At 32.5% G+C, this 27,909-nt stretch overlaps 2 protein-coding genes across 2 annotated transcripts; one reads left to right on the forward strand and one right to left on the reverse strand.

Annotated features, from left to right (window-relative positions):
* Positions 1–225: 225 nt before the first annotated feature.
* Positions 226–7,875, forward strand: LOC18094651 (GTP-binding protein ERG). The gene is made up of 8 exons (XM_006368999.3): positions 226–895; positions 2,307–2,396; positions 3,707–3,852; positions 5,545–5,703; positions 5,819–5,885; positions 6,597–6,704; positions 6,840–6,979; positions 7,368–7,875. Exons 1-8 carry the CDS (start codon positions 404–406, stop codon positions 7,450–7,452), a joined length of 1,287 nt encoding a protein of 428 aa, XP_006369061.2. The 5' UTR covers positions 226–403; the 3' UTR covers positions 7,453–7,875.
* A 1,094-nt stretch (positions 7,876–8,969) lies between these two features.
* On the reverse strand, positions 8,970–10,953 carry LOC18094652 (protein UNUSUAL FLORAL ORGANS). The gene has a single exon (XM_006369000.3). The coding sequence runs from the start codon at positions 10,595–10,597 to the stop codon at positions 9,278–9,280; it is 1,320 nt and encodes a 439-aa protein (XP_006369062.1). The 5' UTR covers positions 10,598–10,953; the 3' UTR covers positions 8,970–9,277.
* Positions 10,954–27,909: the final 16,956 nt, after the last annotated feature.

A 27,909-nucleotide genomic window follows, 5' to 3' on the forward strand; every position in this document is an offset into this window, starting at 1 on the left:
ATTTAGTTTTTATTTTAAAAATTATATTGCTAACAAAAGAACTTTTTTTTCAATAAAAAACACATAAATAAAAAACTTAGCTAAAAAAATACATTTTTCTATTAAATTTAAATAATTACCATTTTAAAAGTAAATAAAAAAATTGAAAAGTGACCTAAGGTATCAAACAGGCACAGAATTAACTATATTTCTTTGTCATGGCATGAATATTTGTGTCGCATTTAGAAAAAGAAAATAAACAAGCCGGGAGAAAAAGAAAAACCTCAAAACCCCTAAAACCCCCGAGCAGCTCAATAATTCTCCCAAAGAAAACCACAAAATCCCTCCCTCTATCTCACTCCCTCTCCATATATTCATTCATGTATGTGTCTATGCTTATGCAATAGTTCACCACAATCTTGAAATGAAATCATTGAGAGCACTGAGAATCGCCAGCACCCTTGCTTCAAAGCCACCTCCCTTTGTCTACACTAACCAAAACCTCCTCTCTCATTTCTTCTCAGCCCAACCTGACCAAAACGAGAGTGAAAATGACAATAGTGACTCTGTCTTTGACAGCACCCACTACACAATTGATTCTTCTTTTAACAATAACAGCAACACAACTAGCGCCACTCATAAGGAACCCACCTGGGATGAGAGATACAGAGAGAGAGTTGATAAATTAGTTTTTAAAAAAGAAACCCAAAAAGGGAAACTGCAAATTTTGGAGGAACAAGAAGAGCAAGTGGAGGAGCAAAGGAGGAGACTTTTGGCTAAAGCTTTGCTGGAGGCAGCATTAGAGAGGCCTGATGAGGAGGAGGGTGAGGAGGTCAGAGAGGAAGATCAGAAGTCGCTTTCGGTCGGGATTATTGGTGCTCCAAATGCTGGGAAGTCTGCCTTGACTAATTTCATGGTCTGGTTTCGTTTTTTTTTAATATGGTTTTGTGTTTTGGATGTTTCTGCTGTTGTTTTGAATATTGGTGGTCTATTGAATTTTTGTTATTATATAGAAATGGGGGGTCTTTGATTTGTTGACTATGTTTTTCTAGTGTTAAACTCCCAGAGAATAGCTTGTATTGTCTTGTTGATATTGGGGTCTTGCTCGATTTTTAGTTTTCCTTGGGAATCGTGTAGGATAGTTGATACGCAAAAGATTGATGCTATCATTGATGGTTTATAGCTCAAGGATTCTGAAGTGCGAAAGATGGACAAATTGGTACCTTAACTTTTGTTCTGGAGTGGTACCCTGTAAGAACATATCTTGAGCACGAAGAACCTTCATTAAGTAATAGCTGTTTCTCTTGTTTAATCTCGCAAGATAACTTCTTAGGGGGTTTTGTGGGTTGTGCTTAATTTGAGAAATTGACTGTCTTGTTGGAGATTGGCTTGTCATGAGAATGCTGGGACCAATCAAATTGCATCTTATGGGAAGGATCTCCCTTTGTGATGTGGATCCTTGAAAAGGGCTACCCCAGACAAAACATCAGAAGAGTAATGAATAAACAATAGGAGTATAGCAAAAGGAAAACTTTCTCCAAAAAGTTAAGAAACCATACTTCTGAGGGAACTCTACCGTGTTTATATGAATTTGAAAGAAGCAATAGGCTTATGTATGTCTGCACGCATCTCTATCAAGTAGATAGAGCAGATGCTTCTGTGTTTTGTGAGACCTGAAGTTGCAATCTCACTAACTTCCTATTCTGTGCCACCCACAAGTAAAAGAGTCGTACTCTATACCCACACTGTGAACCACAACATATTAGACACTGGATGCCGACTCCAATTGTGGAATACCAAATTCTTATTTTATATCTTTGTTGTTGTTTGAATTACAAGGATATGTATGGAATCACAATCCAAAATTTTGAATTAATTTATGGAGTGCAATTGCTCACCTTTAACGTTGTGGCTTTTTTATGGTGAAGGATGATTTTGCGGGATCTCAGTATTGCTCCTTCATAAAGCATGAGGTGTCATGTATTTTGGATACATTAGAATATATATATAATCCTTAAGGGACAGCCCAATAGTTAAACTTGGGACTTTTAACCTTTAGGTGTCAACTCCAAATGGTAGGATGGGTTGGGGGGAATGATATGAAATGGCCAAGGCTGCCCCTCAATGCATAGTCAGAGGTGTAGGAGGCTTCCCATGAAGCAAATATTTTAGAGAGGAAGAGGGTATCTTCTCTCTTTAGAACTTGTATGCATATTCAATTTATCTTATTATAATCCAGTACTATTTGCAAAGTTACTGATTCTCTTACAACATGAACATCATCTGACAACCGTTTGGATGTGCTCTTTGTTATCACATATGCATAGGTTGGGACAAAGGTTGCTGCTGTGTCACGGAAGACAAATACCACAACTCATGAAGTGTTGGGAGTGATGACAGATGGAGACACTCAAATAGTATATCCCATGGCTCTGATTTATCAACTTCATTCTCTTTTCTTTTGTGGATTTAATAACTGAATTATGCATGGTTTCATCTGCATGATAGAGCAAATATTATGCTAACATCATATGCAGATTAAATCCGTGGCTAAAAAATGAAAAAATTATGAATGTCACACTTCAAAAAGAAAGAAGTTGATGTTTCTACATGAGCACCTGCCATCATTGATAAATCATATTCTTTCACGTGAACTCTCATTGTGGCACTGACTTACTTTGAAAAGGAAAGTAAAAGGCCTCTCATTAGCCAGGAATTCTGAACTGGAGCTTAATCTTTGTCCGGTTCTAATCATCTTTCTATATATCCTGCCCTTTGTGGTTGGCTGGCAGCTTAACTTTTTGCTAGATAGCTGTCTTTGTTTTCCACAGCCTTATGAGGCCTTTTGAGATCAGAAATATATGCATGGAAAAATAAAATTTATATTGATCGAAATTAATGCATTATTTTAACAAAATAATGTAAATGGAAACTTTTGTGTGCTTTTGTCATCATTCCTTATTATATCCTTTGAAATACTTCTGTATTTTCATGAATTGAAAAATATTTTTCTGTTCGAATCTCTTTATTATTTTCTACTTTGAGTTGTTTCTTCTTGTGAATGATTCCTTTTAAGCTGATGTTTCTGCATGGTCTTATTTCAGTAGCATTACACAATCCTAAAGCATTCTTTCACATGAATACTCAGATTATGATGCTTGCGTACTTTAAAAGAAAATGATCAGCCTCTCTTTAGACAGGAAAAAAATGGAGCTTAAGTTTTGTCAGGAGCCAATCATTTTCTTCTATGTACGTTTGTTGTTGGCTGTCACTTTAACATTTTGCTATGTAACAATTCTTTGTCCCCTTCCAATACAAGGCTCTGAGAAGTTATTTATATAATTCAATATGCATACGAAATAAAATATATATCGAATTGAAATTATTTTTAATTTTTATTTAAAAAAATGGAAACTTTGAGCTATTGTCATCATGCCTCATTGTATTCTTTGAAATGCTTTTGTATTTTGATGAATTGAAATTTATTTTTCCCTTGGAATCTCGTTATTATTTTCTGTATCAAGTTGTTTCTTGTTGTAAATGACGTCTTTTAGGTCTCTTATTCTTCCCACTTGAAAGAATGTAGATAGTCTATGATGTTAATTATATGGTGTTTTTTAATTATTTGGATATTTATTACAAAGGTAATTTGCAAGCAAAACGTTCTATCGTGCATTCCTTTTGGTGTGCTGTCAGCAGATATAATAATAACATTTATTTTATGCAGTGTTTCTTTGACACCCCTGGACTCATGGTAAATAACCGTGGTTATCCTTACAAAGACATGAAGACACGTGTCGAAAGTGCCTGGAGTTCAGTTGATTTATATGATGTGCTTATGGTTATTTTTGATGTCCATAGGCATCTTACCAGGTTAGTGAGCTGTTGCATGTGACCCTGAATAGACTTCACCTCTCATTTTTGTTTTCCTATTACTTTCTATAATCTCCCTAGGCAACTTTGCTTCGCAAAGCTATTTTAGGAGGGGGTTCTAAGTTCTACATGCTGTGCAATGACATCTTGTGTTGTGACTTAGCTTTGATATGATAAATGTTGTTCTCCAAATCTTTTTAATATCTGCACATTAGGAGCTGTGCTTAAACAATTAGCATTTTTTTTCTCCATTTGCTATTCTGGTCAAACATTTTGCCAAAAAAAATTCTCATTTATCACTGTTTTGTTCACTATTACACTCTTTAGATTGAATGATGGGAGTATTATATCAGCAGCATTTGTTGAACATCAGCCTTAGAACTATAACTGTAACCATGGATGTAAGGTGCAGTTGCCATAATACCATGGGTTTTTGGGCCTTATATAACATACATCTGCCATCAAGATCTTGAACTATTAGCAGATCTAAGAATTGTTTCACCAATACATTTGTTTTCAATAGAATCACCAAAAGCACCGCGCTTAAAAACAGTTTTAAAGAAGAATATCACAATGTTCCTCAAAGTGTATGACTTCATTACATGTTGCACATGATTATGATACGTTTCTCCTTGTACATATACCTGTAGGGCCTTTGTAATGGGTAACTGCTACTCAAGTTAGGTCCATAACCATAACATGTACTTTTGGAGTGAAATAAAATGGACAAAAAGAAATTTCAAATCCTTCAAAGGTCCAGCCCATAGGGAAAATATTAAAAAACTCTCTAGGTTAGGTTTAGGGGAAAATAACCCTGCACTGAATTACAGATAGCCGAATTAAGGGTAGGAAGAAGCAAAAGAAGATCTTGCATTATCAAATTTCAAATATTTTTAGGTGATGCCATGCTCGTGTGGTTTGTATGTTTTCAAGACTTCTGTTATTGACTATATATGTTGGAATTTATTGGGGTCAGTACATGTTGCTCTATCATAACATTTTACATCTGACTCTGAACACTTGGATTTTTTTCCCCGAATAAAAATGCTTTCTTGTGTAACTGTCCTTGCTACATACGAAGCTTTTGGGAAAGTGAGGCCAAAATTGTAAAGATGCATCTTTTGATCTGCTGAAGAAACACTCTGCCCATCCTTCTTGTTGTGTACTGTGAATCTGTTCGAATTCCATCTACCAAAATACTACACTTCCTGTCAACTTAGTATTCAACATATTATTGATTCATCAGTACATTTTTAGTTTGTAATTATTGTTATTAGAAAACATCAAGAGTTTGCTAAATAAAGTCTAGCCAAAGAACTTCTAGAGAAGCGTAGTAATGTCTTTTCAGTGTCAAAATTCCATTTTGATTAGTATTCTGCTTGCATAAGGTCACGTGTCATCACTGCAAGTCTTGCCTGGGTTTTTATCTGGGTTGTGGAGGAGCTACTTTTTATGTTACTTTTTGCCCAGAAATCAATTTAAAATAGACTTTGAACTGTGCTCAATGTGATTGAAGAATTGTGATCTTATTGTCTGATTATTCAATCTCCTAATAAACATCCTCTTCTTGTTGACTATTTTTCATTGTTCCACCAGTGCAGTGGGTGATACACTCCATTATAGTAATATTGTGTTGCTTCCTGTTATACGTTGATCACTGATAAAAGATCCTTCTGCTGTTCATCTATTTAGACCTGATTCAAGAGTGGTTGGATTGATAAAATGCATGGGAGCACAAGCAAACCCAAAACAAAAGCGGGTGTTGTGTATGAATAAGATTGACCTTGTTGAGAAAAAGAAAGACTTATTGAAGGTTGTTGAGGAATTCAAAGATCTTCCTGGATATGATAGGTAGGTTTTCATATAAAATGAAATCACATTGCTTTCCCTTGCTGCTTTTTTATAGTCGTCTATGGATACTTGAAAAATTCTGTGATTACTTTTTTCCTATTCATCTATTTTCTAGGCACTTCATGATCTCAGGACTGAAGGGCTCTGGAGTAAAACATCTTAATCAATATTTGATGGAGCAGGTATTTTCCTTGCTTTTTGATTTTAGAAGAAATAGTTTCTAGATTTATAGCAACCTGATTTCTTTGATTGATTTATATTTACTCATTCCTTGGGAAAGAAGACTTTTTCCACCCTTGGAACAAAATTATCTGGAGTCTGAAGATATCTCCCATTATTAGTCAAATACAAAAAGGCATATCTATTGGAATTCTTGAGTTAAAATTCAGTTTAAATAGTTACAATTTCCTTCTATATTATCAGATTAAATTTTCTTTGGGAAATTGTTGCTTACCCCACTCGTGTTGGCCCTGAATCCTTTTTCTGTCATTTTTTTTTCTGCAGTATTATGAGTGCCTCTTCTGCATTAAAGAAATAAAGTTTACTCATACAATGATACAATAGGTTTTATTTATTCTTGCCATAATAATGTTCTTTATCTCTGATGAAAGTCATTTCCTGGTGGAGAAATTTACTTGAATATGGCATGCCTGTTATCAACGCTCATTTTGTCAGTAAAGTTTACCATAATATGTCCAGTTCTGTAAATAATATCGAATTTATCTGTTGATATATTAATTATTTTCTGCACAATTTGAATGGAAAAGGCAGCCATTTTACTGGTAGATTCAGGTTCTACCATTCTCTTTTTTTAAAAAAAATAAAATAAAATCATGACTATCTCAATTAGGACTTGCATCTGATTTTGGCTCATCAATGGTATTTGTACTTAGGCAGTCAAAAGACCATGGGATGAAGATCCACTATCTATGAGTGAAGAAGTCATGAAGAATATTTCATTAGAAGTTGTTCGGGAAAGGTTATTAGACCATGTTCATCAGGTAAAACTTGGATCTTCATTTTATTTACTTCGTTGACTTGTGGCATATTTTATATGTTTTATTACTTAGAGGGGGTGTTGTTCCCACATGTACTTAGAGGATCTGAGTGAAAACTATGAACCTTATTCATTTCAGGAAATCCCTTATGGCATTGACCATCGGTTGATGGATTGGAAAGAATTAAGAGATGGTTCTCTGAGGATTGAACAGCACTTCATCACTCCTAAACTAAGCCAGCGAAAGATTCTTGTGGGGAAGAAGGGATCAAAAATTGGGTAAGCAACTTCCATCTCAAGGATTACTGCTATTTTTTTTCCCTTTGCATCTTTTATTTCAAGTTTCAATCAAGGTGGCTACCATCATGCATATTTGGAAAGAAAATATGAATGAAGCTGAGATGTGGCTCTTAAGATGTTTTTTCAAGGCACTAAGATAGATATGACAGCAACCCAGGAAACTTCAGGTAGCGTCCATTCAGAATAAGTTTTGTAAAACTCAGGAAAGAATGCAAAAAAAACAAATTTATCATTTCTGTAGGCTTTGGGTTTCGTATTAGTGCGTTTACTTCTTGTTACTGTTTTGGCTCGCATGAATTAAGAACGACATCATCCCCAAGAGTCATCACCATGCTTTCTTATTAGCATGTATTGGTTATTCACACAGGAGGATCGGTGTTGAAGCTAATGAAGAGCTGAGGTCCATATTCAAGAGGGAAGTGCACCTCATCCTCCAGGTTCGAATTAAATGATCAGTTAACCAATTTGAAAGGGAAAAAAAAAATTGCACCCCTACCAAATTTAGCCTCGGGAAATGTATATTCAAAGGTTTATTAAGGCGTGCTTGGTCAGTAATTTACCTTGTTTCTTAGCCTCAAGAAGGCTATTTAGAAGTGAGCTTCGACTGGCAATCATACGTCAGCTCCAATCTAAGGACTGAAGTGGGTTAACAGAAATGCATGAAGAGCTGGTATCTGTGGAAAATATTCCCATCTTTTGTTTTTCCTGATTTACTTCATAGCATGTTTATGTCTTGCAAATTTTGAATAGATATGTCCAACACTTATTTGGATTGTAATTCTGATGAGAGCATCCAGAGATTTTGTACTTCCGCAATACTTTATGGAGTCTAACACTATAATTCGTTGGAATATGAAATGTGCAACTTGTTAGTAGCTGCCATATTTTGTGATGCTGCCGTATCTCTGCTCAGTTGTGGGGCTGGGACTGTTTGATAAAACTGTTTATACCGTCATAGCTCAAAAACACAATGGATGAATGAAGTGATGGAGCAAATTATTGGGGCTGTGATGCCAAAAACACAAAAGGGAAACCAAAAAAATGCAAATTATAGGGACTGCACATTGTCATCTTACTGTGGGCTGATTGAAGCTGACAAGCCCAGCTGCCTGTAGAAGGGTGGTCCTAAAGATGGTAAATAGTGTCAATATTTTATCACTAACACGTGTGGTTGTGTATTTGTTTCGTTTGTGCCATACTTGAGCAACCTGCAAATTCGCTTCAAAAACTAAAACCGCAAGGGTCTGTGATTAAAGTACACAGTGTACTGTTCATAAACATAAATTAGAGTTGAAAAGTCCCGAGAATTGAAGGTGAGGAGTCGTGTCTTTATTTGTCCAGTATTTAGAAAGTGGAGATGTCCATGTATTCTGGCACATCCTATGGTGTCGTTTTAAGGAACAATCCGGGTCATGTGATGCTCTCGGCATCCATTTATAAAAACTCCACCTTTGATCCACAAGCTGGCGAAGCAACAGCAGCCCGTGCAGGCCTTCTTTCAAGTTCAGAGACATGGGGTACGAGAAGATCATTTTAGAGATGGACTGTCGAATGTGGTCAGTGTCCTCACTTCTCCCGTGAATGCTATTGCTGTCTCATTATGTAATGAAAAGAGAAGGAAATTCTGGCTCATGCTTTAGGTAAATTAGCTAATCCTATTCTTCCTCAAAGAATTTGGGCGGAAGATGTCCCCATTTCTGTATTATCATTTTTCCTAAATTAGATAAATCATCCATTTTTTGCTCTTATTTCTTTATATAAACATATTCGTTTAAGATCACTGTAAAATCTTGTTTCTGGAAATATATAGAGGATAATATGGTAGAGGTTGATTTTCAATCATATCAACACGAAACGATCTCATTACCCTAAACATTAGGCAAATAATTTCAGTGCTTTTAAATTTAACCAAAAACACCAAGTGAAAATAAACTTGCCTCCTTCATAGATGGGCAGGTCCTGTTTCTGGTTTGCTGAAAATAAATAGATAAGATAGTTATTTTGGTAAGACGCCAAAGCAAATTAAAGTCATGAGATTACAGTAGCAGAGAACAAAATTAGATAAAAGGGTTAACTAACTAATTAATTAAACAATACAATATGATATAATACGTGCTAGACATGGAGATTGACTCAACAGAATCACCCGAATAAACAAGTACTTCAGGTACCCTCTCATGATTTCCTACTAGAGCACACCATACTATCACATTTTTATGGTACCGCCGTCAACCACTGCCGCTACGCCCTAATTTGATTCTATCGAAGCTTTAATTACTAGCCAATTAACCCACTGAATGACTGAAATGGGATTGTGAGCTGATCAAGGAGGCCTGTAACTGGAGTAGTGACTGTAGGCTCATAAGCAAAACCATGCAATTCATCATCACCTCCACCTCCGTGATTCATGTAAGGACATGGAGGAATCCACTGCCACGCCTTCCTTAAGATATCAAACAGCAAAGCCTTGTCCGATCCTCTGATAATGATAGCAATAAACTCACCATGTCCAACACAATCAAACCCGTGACCAGCTTCCATCTCCTCAAATTGTTGGTAAAGTTGCTGGGGCATCCTTTCAATCTCTACCCATGTTGTTCCACAAGCTTGCAAACTCCAAAGTCTCAAGCTCTTTGGCACGTTGAGCTTGCTCTTCTCCACTGCTGCAACAAGAATGAGTTTTTCCATGCTCTCAACCAAGCTTGGCGAGCGCAGAAATCTCCTCATTGGAGCTTGAATCTTGCACCAGCTGTTTGCTGCTATTTCATAAGCCAAAACGCTAAATGGGTTGTAATTCATGCAGTAAAATCTGTCATCAACACAAACCATTTGACCTGATTCAAGGCTACAAAGCCTTGGAAGAGAAGAAGTAGTACCCCATAGAGAGTAAAACCCACCAGCATCAATATGAAAACTTTCAGTGGATAAATTCTTGACTGCATATGGAGAAATCAAGTCATCACCTGCAACAGCCACATCAATTGAGGATGGCCCAACTTTTAAGCCAGTTGAAGGAAAGAGACGTGGTCTTAACGTTGGCGGCAACTGAGATAGAGAGCCAATAAGTGGGTTGCATAAAATGATACTCTTTGCACCAGCCTCATCTGAGACCCAACATATTAAGCCACCAGAAGCAGCAGCAGGCGAGAACCCAGATGGAACCAAGGGAAAAGAAATTCTATACCATGCAATATCGTAAGGATCAAAGAGGTACCCTTCAAATATATTGGTTGTACTAGTTTGGCCGCCACTGCCACGAGTGGTGTTACTGTTGTTTCCACAGATGTAGCTTTTTAAGCTTTTGTGCTTGAAGAATAAGAACCAATGGCGGCGTGGGGATATTTGGATATAGAGTTCAAGAAAATTGTTGGAGAACAAGAGACTATACCATCTCTTGCAGACACAACGAGCTCTAAAAAAGGCTGGAGGTGGAAGAAAGGCGATTACACGATCAATCAGCGATTGCGGGAGCTTACTCCATATCCTGGTGTCCATCCAAGTATTGGTGACAGTATCTGTAACATAAGCACTACTAGTCCCAGGGGTGAAAGTGTAGGAGAAGTGTGAGGGCATGGAATTGCTGAAAGCACCTTCCATGTATGAGCAGCTAATCTAAAAGAACTATCGGGCCTGGTTTTTGTTTTGTAGCCTCAAGAGAGAGAGGGAAAAGTATGTATGGGAGGTCTTCAATTTCTTAACTGAAGTCTTGCTTTTAGCGCTCTTTTCAAGGAGAAATTAAAGAAAGGCCAGTGGTGGTTTCAAGTTCCTTGAAGCCAATAACTAAAGAAGAAAGCTGAGATCCACGGTATACCTTCCAAGAAGCCATCTTATCTAGCAAACAAAAAGGCTGTCTTTTGGTTTGGTAGCAGCGTAAGACTGCAAGCAATCATCTGGGAAGGTATCTATTCTGTTTCTTCAATGGATATGGAGAGAGGAAGCTGAAGCGAGAACATGCTAGGGTTTTGAACGGATTAATTTGCCCTTTTCAGAAGTGTTTAAATAGGAAATGAAAGCTAAGACCTCAGCCACTTTTTCACTTTGTATTTTTACCTTTTGGTGAAAAAATGCAGTGGTTCTGATAGTTTTATCTCCCTCTCTCCCTTCCTCCCTCTATCAATTCAGTATTTTCATGTCAAGGCCGAGGTAGGAAGGACATGGTGCCAGTGAGAGAGATTGCTAATTTCAGTAATTATTCACTGTCCATTATTTATTTATTTATTTATTTTGATGAAAATAAGGATTCTTAATTACTTCCATAAAAACGAAGCAACTTAAGGATGTTTTTCAAATCTAGCACAAGTTTTTTTAAAAAATCAACAAATTACGGAAAATAAAAAAAATTAAAAAATAGCACAACTAAAAAAAACCACTGTTGATAACCATAGTATCTGAATGAACCATAGTTCTCAGCTATAATATTTAAAAGAAAAAAAAATTGGGTGTTATTTTTAAAAAATCGCATTCTCACCTGTGGTTTTTTTAAAAATTTAAACATAGAGACTGTATTTTTTTTTTTTGCTGAGCTATTTTTTTTTAAAAATTTCGTCTATGCTAGTTTGTTATTTTTTTTTTAAATTGTATTAATTCTCATAAAAACGCGCAACTACGCACTCGTGTTTTCGTTGTGTGGAAATTCCATGGATTTTGAAGTATTAAGTAAAATAACAAATCGTGTGGGTTTTTTTATATTGTAGTCAATCATAATGAAATGTGTCTAGGATTATAGTAATTATTTTTTTATCTTTCATTCTTTAATTTTTAAAACTTTACTTGAAAGGTATGATGGTCTTTACATACAATCAATTTGTCATTCTTGATTTGTTTGGGGGCAACACTATCTTTTCATTTTTTTTAATAATAGTGCAATCATCTTATTATCCTTAAAGAGTAAACAATTAGAACCTTTGGTCCAGGGGTTGTATGATAATTTCAATATTGCCATGAACACTTAAATTATGCAATTACCCTTACTATACAAATTTGTTAGCCATGGTTTCAGGGGCTTGATTGTCATTTTCTAATAGTTTTTTTGGTATTGTTATTTAATCCTAAGGGTATTTTTATTTTTTATTTTTTTATGAATAGCTGAATTACTCCGTTACCCTAGCCATTCATAGTTTTTAGCATTGGCTTCGAGGGATTAATTGTAATTTCATAAATGTTTTTCTTTTAGCTATTGTTGTTTAGTTACAGGGGTATTTTTGGTTTTGTGCACATAAAAAAAGAGATGCTGATGCGTGCTTTCGAGCGGCGTGTGCGGCTAAAGATAGTGGTTGAAACCAAGCTTTCGCCACATCATTTGATGCGTCTCAATATCCTCTTCCTTCTTGGGTGACATGTGAATGGTAGTGAAGTTTGGTTTGACGCCAATTGACTTTCTTTTCTTTTCTTTTTGTTCCTTCTCTTTCTTCATTGGATTGCATGCTGACAATGCAAAAAAATATATCAGCCCTGCAATTTCTTTTTTCTTTTGATTCAGTCTTTTGATCCTCATTCTTTTAATTGTTATTTTTTTAGTTTTCAATCATTTTCTTAATTTATTTGTTTTTCTTCAATTTCATCATTGAACATTTATTTTCATTGAATTTTTATGTCAAGTTTGGTGCCAATTCTTATAACTATTATTTTTTAATCATTTTTCTTAATTGATTTGTTTTTTTTTTTCAATTTCATCCCTAAAAATTTAATTTAATTTAAATTTTCCCTTGACATTTAATATCAATTGGTTTTTATGTTGAATTTAGTCTTAATTCTTTTAATTGCTATTTGTTTTGTTTTGCATTGTTTTTTTTATTGACTTTTTTTTTTCAATTTCATCCCTCAATATTTGTTTGGTTAAGAATCTTGCTTTTTTTTTTTTTTCAAGTTTGCCTTTAATGAGATCACCTTGGTCTCGTGACCTTGGTCATAGATTTAAAAGATTAGTTCGGGTCGACTTTGATCTTTTTTTAAAGTTTTTTTTCAAATATTTTTTTTGCCGGTATTTTTTTTGCTTTGCTATTTATAGGGTCATCCTAATTTCATGTCCTATGTCATGTGTTTGATTTGTTCACCTAGGTTAGCTACCGGGATCACTCTAGGTTTTTTTTTATCTTTTTTTTATATGTTTCCATCACATTAACAGGTGTTCATTCCTTATATTTTTCTGATGTGTTCGGCCTTTTGTAATATCTTTTTTATGATGTGGGTTTATTCAATTATTTTTGTTTGTATTTATCATTTAAGTCATGAGTTTTTTAGGGTGAATTTCTCTTTTATTTATTTAAATAAAAAAATTTAGTAGACATAATCGGATAAATATCTTTATAGTTTCTTTCTTGGTTATTGTTAATGATTTTTTTTATTTACATAAATGGTTATCGATTTATTTAGTTAGATGATTCTATAGGAATTTCAAATGACACTTTTAATTTTTTATGCAAAAAAACACATTGGAGCAACCTGCATGCCTAGTAGTTTTTTTTTTATAACTTGCATGCCAAATTCATGATTGTAATGTTTTTTTAGTTTTTCCCTTTTCTTTTCTTTACACTTTTGTTTTTGGAAAAAAAAATATTATTTTTTATTTTTTACTCTTGGCCTATTTATACCATTCTTTTTGTTCATTTTCTTATTCTTTTGTAATTTGTTTTTTAATGTTTTTTTCTTAACACCTTTTGTTTCTGGAAATTTGTTCTACATAGACCAAGGAAATGATGTTTCATTATAGCAATTGCAACATTGTTTCATTTTTCAGCTTTGTTAAAAATTAGCTTGAGATCTTATATAGTTTTATTAATGCATATAATCTTTATTATGTTTTATTATATGTAAGCGTAAAATTTGTGATTCAAGGTTACATTTTTTACTTGATGTAAAAATACGTGTTAATAACACCTACACATTAATTCTTTTGTGTTGGAAAAAAATTATGCGACCTGCAACTAAACGAGTTGAGTAAATGCGTTATTATTTTGTTTTTTGCATTTATTAACACAAATAGTTCTCATAAGCCTTTTTCATTTATAATTAGAATTTTTTTTTAAAAAAATAAATTTGAAAAGCTTACATTTTTTTTGTTCTCATATTTTTTTTCTATTAAGCAGCAAGGGCATAAAATCTAACCCTGAGAAGATTCAGACAATACTAGATATGACTCATCCTTAGAAGGTCAAGGATGTTCAACGTCTCAATTAAAGACTAGATGCCTTGAACAGATTCATATCCAAGTTGGGGGAATACAACCTACCATTCTTTAAGACCTTAAAAAATATCATAAACTTTGAGTGAACACCAGAATGCCAAAAAGCTTTTGAAGAGCTCAAAGTTTATCTCGCATATCCTAAAATCTTGTCATAACCAAGAGAAAATGAGAGTCTGTTCCTTTAAATTGGGGTTTTTTACCAAGTAGTTAGTGTCGTGTTGATAAAAAAAAAAAGAGGGCATACAATGCTTAGTTTACTATTCTAGTTGAACTTTTTATGATGATGAGACAAGATACTTGAAAATAAAAATAATTGCCCTAACTTTGGTGGATGCCTTCAAAAAACTAAAACTGTACTTCCCAGCTCACTAAGTCACAATACTAACAAACCAACCTCTACGATAAACTCTTTATGAGCCAGACATGTCTAGGTGGCTAGTGAGGTGGGCAATTGAGTTAAGAGAATATGAAATTATATATCATCCAAGACCAGCTATTAATAGGCAAGCCTTACAGACTTTATAGTAGAATGCTCTTTTGAGAATGATCTTTAGGACAAACTTATTCCAATGACGAGTAGCAAGTCACAATATCCTTGAGTTTAGCTACAAGCTGAGCCCAAGTATATATGGGTCTGATGAGTTGTCAAACTCAATATCCTTAGATTTAACTACGTACCGAACCCAAGTATATGTAGGCTTAACGAGTTGTCAGACCTAATATCATTGGGTTCGGCTAAGCGTCGAGCCCAAGTATATATGGATCTAATGAGTTGCCGGATCTAATATCCTTGAGTTCAGCTACGTACTAAGCCCAAGTTCATATGAGTCTGGTAAGTTGCTAGACCTATCACTTTTAGGCTTGGCATCATTCCAAGTCCAAGTGGATATGAGAATTAAGATCATTGTAAGCTCCATATTTTTTTTTATTTTCTTATGGCTTTTAAACATGAAATGTTAAAAGCAAAAAATAATCATCTCCCTACACCCATAAGTGTATAAAATTTTTATAAGGGTCTACCATATTTCCTTCAAATAGTAATTTTAAATAAGAGATATATGTCCCTTATTAATATGGTGTAAAAGATTTATCCCTCATAAATGCTATCAAGCAGAAATGACAGCTCAACCCCTCCATTCAAGCAATATGACTTGACTCAAGAACTATATACCCCCCCTATATCATCCAGGTAAAGAGTTTACAATTTGTATTCTCTAAGTATTTATACTTTAATTATTAGAGCATTTATCATACAAAAAACAAGAATAAATACTCTTGTTACTAGAATTTAAAACTCATTCTCTTATTTGTTGCAATCCCTTACTAAAAGTCATGGACTTTATTATCAAAGGGTCCCTAAACCCTTTTAGAAGGAGCTATTTTGCAGGTGTTACACCTTTTACCACCAATCATAAATTTTGTAAACTCTAGATAAGGCAATATTGGTGTGAACATGTGATTGTGATTACCCACTGTCCAAACACTCAAAAACCTCATTCTTTAACATATTGAATTATGAAACATCATCAATTTTTATTACTAATCTTTGTCTTTGTAAATTTATAAATGTTTATCTAACAAAATTCAATAAAATTACATAACATTGAAAAATATACAAGTGACTTTTGCTTTTTTTTCTTTGTATTTATTATCTTACCATTATTCAATATTATCAAATGCAAGATAATTATCTAATAATATAATTTTTAGTTTTTTTTTTAATCATGTTTCATATTATGTATGGGGCACTCTCTATTCCTAGTTTCCCTTTTAAATTACATGAAATAACTGTTTTAAGTGATATGAAACAATATGAAGAATATAACAACAACAAAATAATAAAAGATCGTTCGGGCTAGGATCAAATGGCTTGCTCCCTTCAGACCGTTCGAGCCAGGCTTAAAATGGACTACATTGAAGTATGCCAATGCATAAATCTGTTTAGCCAGCCCAAACAGACTAACCCTGTCTACAACATCTTATCCCTTTTGAAAGCCACTAGTTGGGACTCTGTCTAATCCTATGAGCAGCACACATCACAATGCAAAGTGACAAGTTCCAAGAAAGTCAGTTTAACACTGCACTCATCTCGATAATTATTAGTATGATAGGGGGCTTGTTTTTGCAAGTAAGTGTGGAAGTCACTTTGTCAAGTTCAACCACTCCTTCAACCCAAAAAACAATCGTGAAAAGCTTAATTCAATATAATTTTTTATGGATCTATTAAATAATGTCTTGATTTTTAACTTATTATAATTAAATATGGCTCAATAACAAATTATTGAGAAACGAGAAACCCCTGAAGAGATTACCACTCAAACACACATACCTTAAGCAAAAATACTTGTGAACATATAGCTTTGTAGCCCCAAAACTGCTTTATAACCTCTTCACTCCAATCATCCCTCGTATACATATTGGTTCTAGTGATATAAAGCCCGACAATGTCGATTCATACTATCAAATATAGATTTGTTCTTAAATTTTTTAGGATTTGATATGTTTTTTTTTATCTAATTATCATTATTAATAAAAAATAATACTAATTTAAAGTATGACATAAATATAAAATAATTCTCTTCAAATATATATGATATAGGATTTTTTTTTAAGTGCAATCATTCAATATATATTAAAAGATTAAGTGTACAAATTGAATGATTGCACTTTTTCTTAAAAAAAAAAAAAGACAAAATCCTATATCATATATATTTGAAGAGAATTATTTTATATTTATGTTTATTAATAATGATAATTAGATTAAAAAAACATATTAAATTCTAAAAAATCTAAGAACAAATCTATATTTTATAGTATGAATCGACAATGTCGGGCTTTATATAACTAGAACCAATATGTATACGAGGGATGATTGGAGTGAAGAGGCTATAAAGTAGTTTTGGGGCTACAAAGCTATATGTTTACAAGTATTTTTGCTTTAGGTATGTGTGTTTGAGATGTAATTTCTTCAGGGGTTCTTGTTTCTCAATAGTATGAATCTATATTATGCTAAAAAAATCTATATTTGCTAAACATATCAAATCCTAAAAAATCTATGAACAAATCTATATTTAATAGCATGAATGTAAGAATATTTTTTTTATTTTTAAAAAAATTATTTTTAATATCAGCGTATCAAAATGATTTGAAAATACTAAAAAAAAATATATTAATTTAAAATAAAAAAATATATATATTTTTTAATTTTTTAAAAATATTTTTAAAATGTAAAAATAAATATACATTAACCCAATACGTAAAAAAATAAATAAAAACTTGTTGAGTTTGTTTGTTCGATCCAAATATGCATTAACACAAGACTACTGCCAGAGCTGGTTGCCTGTTATCATTAATCCAATACGTACTTAGACCCGGTCTCCATCATTATTAATTATCTGGGTCTAGGTTGAGACATCATATCCCAAACACAGTGACCAAAACTACAGAGCTTGTCAGTGACCAAATGTACTTGAAACTAAAGGGATTGTCAGATCATATGTCCAGTCCCATCGCTGTGTTATGGGGGCTCTAGACACAGTTCGGCGTGAACTACAAAAAGCTTTTGACAAGATTCATGTTCGTTCACTACGCATCGCTGGCAGCAGCAGCAGCAGCAGCAGTAGCATTCATTATCCTCTTCATGGAGCACACTTGGCTTTTGTTTGGTTATTGTTTAGAGAAGCAAAAATCTTGAAGTCAGAACTCTCACTTCCACTAAAATCAACACACTGTCTTGTTTCCATCAATCCTAAGCTATCATCATTGTCTCAGAATTTATATTTCAAAAATGCACAAAATGTGAGTGATCAGATATGGAAAATTATGCTTCTTTCAAGAAATCTCCTCCTTTTGGAAATAAGATAACTCATCGGATTTGGAAATCTGGGTTTCCCTTCAAGAAACCTCTGGGTCTCTTCTTTTTGCTTTTTTTTCTTCCTTTGTCCTCTAACCCCTTCAATGTCTATCGTTCTTTTCTTCTTCTTTTTTACATTTTATCCGTCTCTTCTCATGGATGCCCATTACCACTATCCATTTACATTTCATTTCACTCCATCTCAGCTAGCTCAATGGAACACTTTGTAGAAGTACATGTATTAGATTTGTTTGTGTTTTTTGCTTCTGGCAGTTATAAGAGAAGAAAATCTAGCACAAATTGCTTCTCAACTTACAAGAACATGATTTAAATCTTATATATATGCAGGGAAATCACTAGTTAGATATTCGTTTCAACTGTCGATGACATCCATCTTGTTATGTGCCTATCTATCTAAAACTTATCTAATAGCAGCTTTTAAAAAGCTAAATTAATAAAATATTATTTTAAATAGTATAAATATAGCTTTTTTATCATGTATACTTCAATGAAAAAAAACAATTTAAAAAGCTAATTGTATTGAAATAAAAGAAATAAATGTTTTATTTTTTTAATGAATTTGATGTTAATTTTTTTTATAATAACTATATTTAATTTATTTATTTTTTTGTTGGCCTCACTTTATTGGTTTTGATTTTTTTAAGAGATAAGTAAGAATAGTATTTGGGGGAGAGAAAATATTTGAAAATTATTTAGTATTTTTTTTTGAAGTATATAAAACAAGTATAAAAGAGTTAAAATAATATTTTTTTAAATTTAAATTTTTCATTTAGCTCACCCCCTTAGAATTGCTCTAAGAAAAGGTTCAAATTCTTCATTGTGGAAAAAAATTTAAATGCCAAACATTGTTGAGACAAATTGTTTGAGGATTTATAAAGAGCTGGTTTTAGTTTTATGTTGTGATAATGATTATTTTATATTAAAATAACAAAAAAATACTAATTTTTTTTTAATTTAAAACAAAAATAAAATTTAAATTTTTTTAAAATATTTTTACAATTAAAAAACAAATGATGCGAAAGTCAAACTAAGCTTGTTCCATTTGAGGTGGCAAAAAGAAAAAGAAAAACAGCGAATAGGTGGTGGGGATGAAAGAGGAGCCACGTGTTATGAAAGTTGCATGGCCGATAACTTTACAAGTGACGTGATTGCTACGACAAGAGCCGCTGTAGCAGCTTAATTTGCTCGAGTACTTGGTGGTTTACCGCAGGAACCAACGGGTTTAGCCATCCATTTGAGTTCTGTTTTCTGTTTTCGTTTTTTGAACAATGATTTGGTGTATATTTTTTGAAAAAAATGATCAATTTAGAATTAATTATGAAAATCCTACATTTAAAAATTATGTTTGATTGCTCGACAAGACAAATAATTATTGTGTTTATAATTTAGTATATACACTAGTTTTTTTTTTTTTTTTTTCCGTTGATGCAGCAGGACTATATTGGAAATATATTTTTATTTAATGTTGTGATAATTTAAATAAAAGTTCATAAAAATTACAATAATTTAAATAAAAAATATATTTTTTCAGTCAAGATTCCTTCTTCAATTCATGTATTTTTTTAACAAAAAATTATTTTTCTATCCGAAGCTTTTTTTCTTTTCAAATAAAAACTTATTATGATTTGCAAAGCAAATTCACCATAAAAAATTGCAAAATAAGTATGAAATATTTGATCGGCAAGTAAACATCATTTCACAGCAATTTATATCGTCGATGGATTTCTTGCAAAAAACACATTGTCGGACAAAATTTTATCAGGAATTTGATGTCTGTTGGCATTTCTGTTAGTAATTTGTAATGTTGACGGAAATGCCAAAGGAATATTGGAGCAAAAAAAAATAAATGCATTGACTAGTTTCTATCTGTCATTCTGTTAATAAATAAATTATGAATGAAATGTTTCATCGAAAAAATCTAAATATTATCGACAGAATCACCGATAAAATTAACGACAAAATTTTCACTGCTAATCTCATCAAAAAATTCTAAAACTTCAAATCATTTTGTAACTTTCGATCAAATGACGTTTATATTGCAGACGGAATCACCGAGAAACTTCTTTAGCTTGTTGGTGATTCCATCAAAAGTCAAGTAACTTTTTTTTTAGTTATGTAGTTGTTAATTAAAAAAAACAACAAAAATCACAATACAACCAAACACTTGAATTTTATTGAACATCAAGATTTTATTAAATTCAATATTCACTCAAAAATAATTGTACAACAATAAATACATCGCTACATAGATGAAGGTGGTGGTAGAGATGGAAAGGGAGATTCTGAGTCAAAAGAACCAAAATGAAGATCTGGATAATGGAAAGCTATATATTCCATCATTTTCTCTTAATTCTTTCTATTTTCTTCTTTAAATCCGACTTTCATTTCTTTATGTAATTTGGTTACTTGTTCCACAACCTGTTATAGGATCCTCGCTTTAAATTATGGTGTTGACTGGCTTGGGGCGGATTGTTGTGTGCCTAGAATTGAAGTAATATGACATGACCTTGTATCTTTGACCAATGCCATAAGCATCTTATAAACATGATTTTTATCAGGTCCATTAGTTGCTTCAACCTCTAACCATAACTAAAAATTATGAGGAGGATAGGTGGAAGCATTTTCTTCATGTTTTTCAACCATTACGACATGATATGTTTCCTACAAAAAAAAGGTCAAGTATAAATAAAAAAAATTATAAAAATTACGAGAATTTAAAAAAAAACTTCAATAAATGCTTGAAATTTGTTATCTACAAACTTCTTCACCCCTTTTCTCCTATCCATCTTCCTTATATGAGTTTCTTTATATAACTATATCAGAGTAGACTCACACTCAAGCTGTTGTTTGTGCAAAATAAATAAATTATAAAAAAAATAAATTAAGAATTGAAGAAAAAATAAATGAGAAATTTTACTAGGCGCTTTAAATGGTTGACAAATGAGAGCAATCCACCGGTGTGCTTACTTACCAAACCATGTGTTATTTTGTTTCGGTTCTACGACCTGAATTGTGAGTGCCTTTTAAATTCTTTCGATGTCTTAAATTCTTGAAACTTCACCTAATTATCCTCTATTATGTGACTCGATTTATACTTTTTTCATACCTCGACGTCATCAGAGATGACTCTATATTTTGCATATTTATGGGCATCGTACCACAAATCATGCAATTTCTTACAAAAATAATTTGTTAAATATACATGAGATTTGGAGATTTAAGATTATAATTTCAAATATAAAATTTGTTAATTGCTTTATACTTACCTATTTGCGCTATGGCTTTCCCATATTTTCCTGACCACCCCCTCGGTTTTTCCCATCAAAATTTTCTCTGCATTATCAATTCGTACATTAATTAGTTTTTTGAAATTACTAAATTAAAAAATATTTTATCTTACCTTAAAAAATCCTCACCAAGCATCTATTATATTCATTAATTCAATATGATCTTAAAGTCATCTTTATTGAAATAGTAATTCCTCGAACGATGATTTCATCACGCTTGTAATAAAATGCCCAACTTTAATAAATATAAACCTAAAAACAATATTGGTGCAAAGTCAGTCAATTTCATTTCATGTTGATCTTAAAATAACCTAATCAAAATAAAATAAATAGCTTCAATACGTAAGTTACATTAAGTGGTCGACCTTTTATTCTGCAATAATTTCATTGGAATATGGATCTCTTGAAGAAGAGATTCCACCTCTACTGCTTAAAGTGGATGAGCCTCAATTGGTATTGTGTGTATTAGGTTCCTCTTCATGACTGACACCTAAATTAACATCACGACCACCGACATTATCAAGACTACTATTGGTTAAACTAGTAATAGCTCTCGTTGAGCTTTTTCTCGACATCTCTAAAATATAACACAAGTTAATTCTCAATTTCAAAACAATAAACTCACATGGCATCCCATAATATGCAATTGCTAAATGCATGCCTTTTTTTTTCTCTTATAGTTAATAACAATATATAAAGAATAAACAATAAACAATCAATCTCATCATCAATTAACATTTATATAACAACAACAACTTATGATTATTCTTCCCACAAGTAATATACAATCTACAGTTAAATAATGGAATACACATCCTAAAACAAACAATCTCGAGTTTCATATCAAACTTAAAACCTATGAACTAAAAATCTAATAACTCATCTAGTTTCTTTAACACCTAACACATAATTCCCAAGTCATTTTTTTTTGTGAATTATACCCAGTAATAAACATATTACAATTATCATAACATTAAAAAAATTAGATCAACATTCATGCCATACATGTAGTAAAAAAATTTACCTTAATTATTATCAATTAACCTTTCATAGACTCAAACAACATAAGAATTTGTACACACAACATAAGTTCCCAAATCCCATAAATTCAACATAAATAGTCGACCACTCTCTCTTCACAACACAAATTAACATATACTAAAAGGCTTTGACACTTCACTATAACAATGAAAAGTAAAATGTTTCTGCCATTTTTAATTTGATCCTCAAGGTTTCTTTTGTTTTTTAGTTCAGCCTTAGGGTTTTTTTTTAATTTCATCATTCAACGATAGGTTTAATGAATATTGAACTTTAAAATTTGTTTTAGTTTATTTTTCATGAATTTATCTCAGTCTCATAACCTAAGTTTGACAAGTTAACCTGAGTTAACTCGAGTTTTTTTAATTGATTTTTTTCTCAACTTCATCTATTAATATTCGGTTAATTGGGGATTGGAATTCATTTTTTTTATTTTCTTTTTATGGGGTTATCACGCTATCATGACCCGAGTCGCAAGTTTTGCAGGATAACCAAGTTAACTCGGGTTTTTTTGTCCTCTTTTCAATTAATTTTTTTCAACTTCAACATTGAGTTGATTAAGATTTTTGACTTCATAATTTTTTTTTCAGTTTTTTTTTATGAAATTGTCCTGATCTCATGACTCAGGTTTGACAAGTTAACCTGAGTTGACTCTAGATACTTTTATTTTATTTATTTTTGTTCAATTTAATCTTTAAACACTGGGTTGATTGAGAATTAGAATTCATAACTTTTTTTTATTTGTTTTTTTATAGGATTATTACGGTCTTATGACCCAGGTGATGGGTTAGCTCGATTATCTAGGGTTTTTTTTGCCATTTTTTTAATTGAATTTTGTGTTTCAATTTTATCGTTTAATACCAGGTTGATTGAGAATTAGGCTTCATAATTATTTTTGGTTTTTTTTCTACGAGGTTATCTCAATCTAATAACTCGAGTCACAAGTATGATTGGTTGACTTGGGTTGACTCGAGTGGTTTTTTGTGTAATTTTTAAGTGATTTTTCTTTTCAATTTCATCATTCAGCATTAAAGTGATTGAGAATTGAGCTTCATAATGTTTTTTGATGGGGTTATCCCAGTCTCATGACTCAAGTTTGAGAAGTTAATCCGGGTTGACTCGGTTCATTTTTTTAATTGAATTTCATTATCAATTTTATCCTTCAAGGTTATTGGGGTCTCATGACTTGGGTCAGGGATTTGGCAGGTTAACCTGAGTTGATCTAAATAAATCCAAATCGATATAATATGTTGTTATCTCAATACTTAAAAAAAGATATCTTCTTGGTTTTTTAGTCAGACTATATTTTTACCAGTCGTTCAGGTTGTCTTTGGACCTGTAAAGATGACTAGGTCACATCGGGTCAATCTCTATATAGTTTATTTATTTTTGCTAGAAAACAAGTTAACAGCACTTGAATATTTTTTTTACGTTAAAAAAAAATTTGATCCGACCTGCAACGTATCACAGACAATTATCTTGTAAATTTTTATTAATACGAAGACTTAATTTTACGAAGACTTAATTTTACGAATATAACAAATCCATCCCAATCTAGTATCACTACTCACACTTTCAGGTTTAAGAAATATGATATTTAAATTAGTAGTATATACGATCAACACGATGTTAGATTTTCGAACCCGGCAAAACAAATAGGGTCTTAAACATGAAAGGCACCCAAAAGCCGATGAGAATGGGTTTGAGCCTGAGACGACTCATAGCCAAAGCCCGCATGAGAAAGGAGGAGGAGAGAAGCACAATTACAGACAAATACGATAGCAGTGAGGCATCCTATGCAAAGCTTACAGATAGTCAGAAACTCCCTTAATTATTAATCACATTTTCGGGTTTAATCTTCTTTTAAAAATTCCAGGTTTGGTTTCAGTCATCTAATCTTATAAAGAAGAATTACAACAGTATTACGTCCCTGTCATTGCTCGTTTGAAACAGTAACTATGAGTATTCTGATGCTTGCAAATAATTTATAATATACAATATGGCCCATTACAATATCTACAATTCCTCTAAAGCAGGTGAAGTTTTCTTGAATTAAAGAGGACTTTTGTCAATCATGTCTTTGTTGTGATTTTCTTTTTATTAGAACCCTCAGGAGGTTGTGTGGGATGTTGTTACTTTCGCTACCAATTAGAAATTATTTGTTGTTTGACATGAAATATTACATTACAATTATAATTATAATATAAACTAAAACACATGGTTTTAATCAGTGTAAGTATTGTACACACTCACATAGTATCATGAACGTTTTTTTTTTTTATATGGTTGTTACATGAAAATCAAGGGAAGCGAGATGAAAATATGGGAGGAAAGAAAAGATCATGGAAATCATATTGAGATTTCACCGCCAACACATGTTGCTATGTGAAGAATACCTCAAAAAAATGATTCCAACAACACTAAGGAAGACCACTATTAGAGCTCGGAAAGGCCATATATGCCACCTCAACGTGGCAACTTCCTCACACGCCTACACGCATAAAATAATTTGTTTTCCCTGATTCTTTTATTTCATTTCAATTTAGTACTAGATTTTGGATAGTTTTTTATTTGGTCTCAAATTCTTTGATAACTTTTCAATTTAGTCCCAAATTTCATCTTATCTGATGCTAATTAAGGCCCAATTAAGACCTAACGAGGTAGAAAATAAGGAATGAGAAAAGAAGAAAACATGTTGTTTAACCGAGTTATCTTATTATGGTCGTGTCCATGACCTGAGTTGTGAGATTCGCGGGTTAAACTAGATTGACCGAGGTCAATACTATAAGATATATATATTTTTTAAAATTTCCTCCCTAATTATTTTATAATTCTTTAGTTTAGTGATTTAGTCCCATATTTCACCCAACCCAAGGTCAATTAAGGCCCAACCAAGGAGAAAATGAAAGAAGAAAAAGAAAAACCCATATTGTCTAACTAGGTTAACTTGTTATGGTCATATCTATTATCCGGGTAGTAAATTCCATAGGTTAACCACAGTTAATACAACATGTCGTTGTCTTTTTATTGCACTCTTTATTTGTTTTTACGATTTGATCATTGTACAGTTTGTTGTTTCACATTTAAGCCCGATAGGTTTAGGCAAAAGTTAAAATGACGGCTGCATGAAAATATTTTTGGAACCAAATCACCATTTAAATGAGGAGACTAGTTCGCCTATAAGCCTGCGAGGTTAAATGAGCCACACTGACTCTTTCTTTTTTTTGCATTTATTAACGTAAATGGTGATCGATTAATTTTATATGACACATAAGTCAAGTTTTCAATTCACATTTCATATTTTTCAATGGCCACATATTTTTTTATGCAATGATTGACTTTCGATTCAGCTCATATTGAAACACAAGAACGGGGCCTAGTGTTATTCTATTTGTCGATTTGTGGAATGAAAATGCTGTAAAATTATTATTTTTTCTTTTCCGTGTAAGGATTTCCCATGTACATGTAATATTTTGTCAATCTATAGCATAATTAGAATTAGATTACAAAAAAAAACCTATTTGGCATAGGTATTTCATTATGTTTTTTTTATTGTTCATTTATTGTTTGCTATTTTTTCATCCTATTGGTTAATTTTATCCTTCATTTTTTTTCATTACATAGTTTTTTTTATATTCGATTCGATCATTTCACAATGCGTTTAATTGAGAATGGGCTCTATGGTTTGATTCAGTTTGCTTGGTATGAGATTATTGTGTTGTTGAAAAATTATCCCAATGTTAGGTTGACATTTGATTTTGCAAAAAATAATTCAACTTTTTTGTCTTACAAAGGACTTAACATCGAGAGACTATAATTGAAATTAAGGGGAAAAGTAGCCCTATTCTTTGATAGAGAAGAAACCAGGCATGGAAACCAAGAGGGAGGAGAGAGAAAAAAATAAAAAAGGAAGAGAAAAATTGGCAGTCGTACCTACACTAGAGCTCCACCACTGCCATGCGTTAACTTGAAAGAAAGCCCTGCCGAGAAAATTCAAATGACACCAAAGAAGATTGTCATACAATGTCGGAGGAAGGTACACGTTACTCCCCAATATGGGAGCTCCTCTCACACACTGACATGTGTACTTGAAAGAAAGCCCATAAACGTTTTTGACCCCTTCATTCAATTTAGTCATTGATTCTCTAATAACTTTTCAATTTAGTCTTGAATTTCAACCCATCTAATGCCATGCCCTCCCTTTTCAATTCAATGTTTGATTCTATAATAAATCTACAATTTAGTTCTTAATTTTATCTCAACCAAGCCCGATAAAGGCCTATCTAGGGGGAGAATAAGAGGAGGGAAAAGAAAGAGATAGATGGTAAACCGGGTAAGCTCATTATAGTTGCGTTCATGACTTATGTTGTAAATTTAATGGTTTAACCTATATTAAATAGGGTCGATTCAATATGTCGTCGTTTCATTATTAAAAAAGTTGTCATCCTAATTTTTTTAGAAGATAAACCATGTTTTTATTATTCATAAAAGTTGTCTTTAGATCCCCCAAATTGATCGGATCACGTCATGACAACTCCCATATAATTTAATTTGAAGCTTGGGATAGATAAAAAATCAGCTTGGGAGGTTTTCATATTACCCGTTAGGTTGTGTTTAATGACATTGTCAAAGAGTTCCACACGGCTTACCTGTTTTTTTTTTTACATTTAAACAAATATAACTTAATTTTTTCTTGTAAAAAACAAAGTTTAGACAACATCATCTTATAATTGTTTTAGTCAAATATGGATTTGACCGGTTCAACTTGGTACTTTATGAGTTTACAACTGTTGTTTAAAAAAAAATATGCTCACAAGAATGTTGCTTTCACCTTGAATTTATATTCGCGGCAGAGCGCAGACAACAAACCTAGTAATCTAAAAGATTTTGTAACTATATTTTACCATTTATTCATTTTTATTCTGCAATTGTAATCGGTCTTATGATTTCCTAATTATTATGTTTCCTCACCAAATTGAAAGAAACTTGAGTTATTGATCTCATTGTAGTTTTAAGAGAAAACTGTTGTGGATTGTAATTGTGTTTTGTTTTTTATTGGTCCTTGTAGCATTTTCTTTTGGTCTCTATTTTTTTTTAATTTCATCTTTACACATTTTGTTTACTCAGATTTGGTGTTAATAATTTATTTCAATTATCCTTTTGTCACCATGTCAAAAGTCCTAGCATTGGATTGATGCTCAATTTTATAAAAATACTGAATTTTTTTAAATGTTCACAGGGTGATTTTTTTTAACATTTTCTTCTCCATGATTTTTTGCTTTCATTTTTGGTTCTTATAGTTTGAAACTTTTATATTTTGGTCCAAAACTTCATCTTTTTTACCTTTAAGTCCTTGAGTTTGAGAGTATAGAGAGAGAGAGAGAGTCGTTGAGAAATAATAGAAAAGGGAGAAAGCAATCAATTGCCTAGATTCTGTGAACAAAAAAAGCTAAATTTGGTGTCAATGCATTCTAGGGATGGAAAAAAGTGTCATTAAAGTGTTTTTGATATTGAGGTTGAAAAATAT

Source organism: Populus trichocarpa, chromosome 1 (assembly GCF_000002775.5).
Source record: "Populus trichocarpa isolate Nisqually-1 chromosome 1, P.trichocarpa_v4.1, whole genome shotgun sequence".
NCBI classification, from domain to species: Eukaryota; Viridiplantae; Streptophyta; class Magnoliopsida; order Malpighiales; family Salicaceae; genus Populus; species Populus trichocarpa.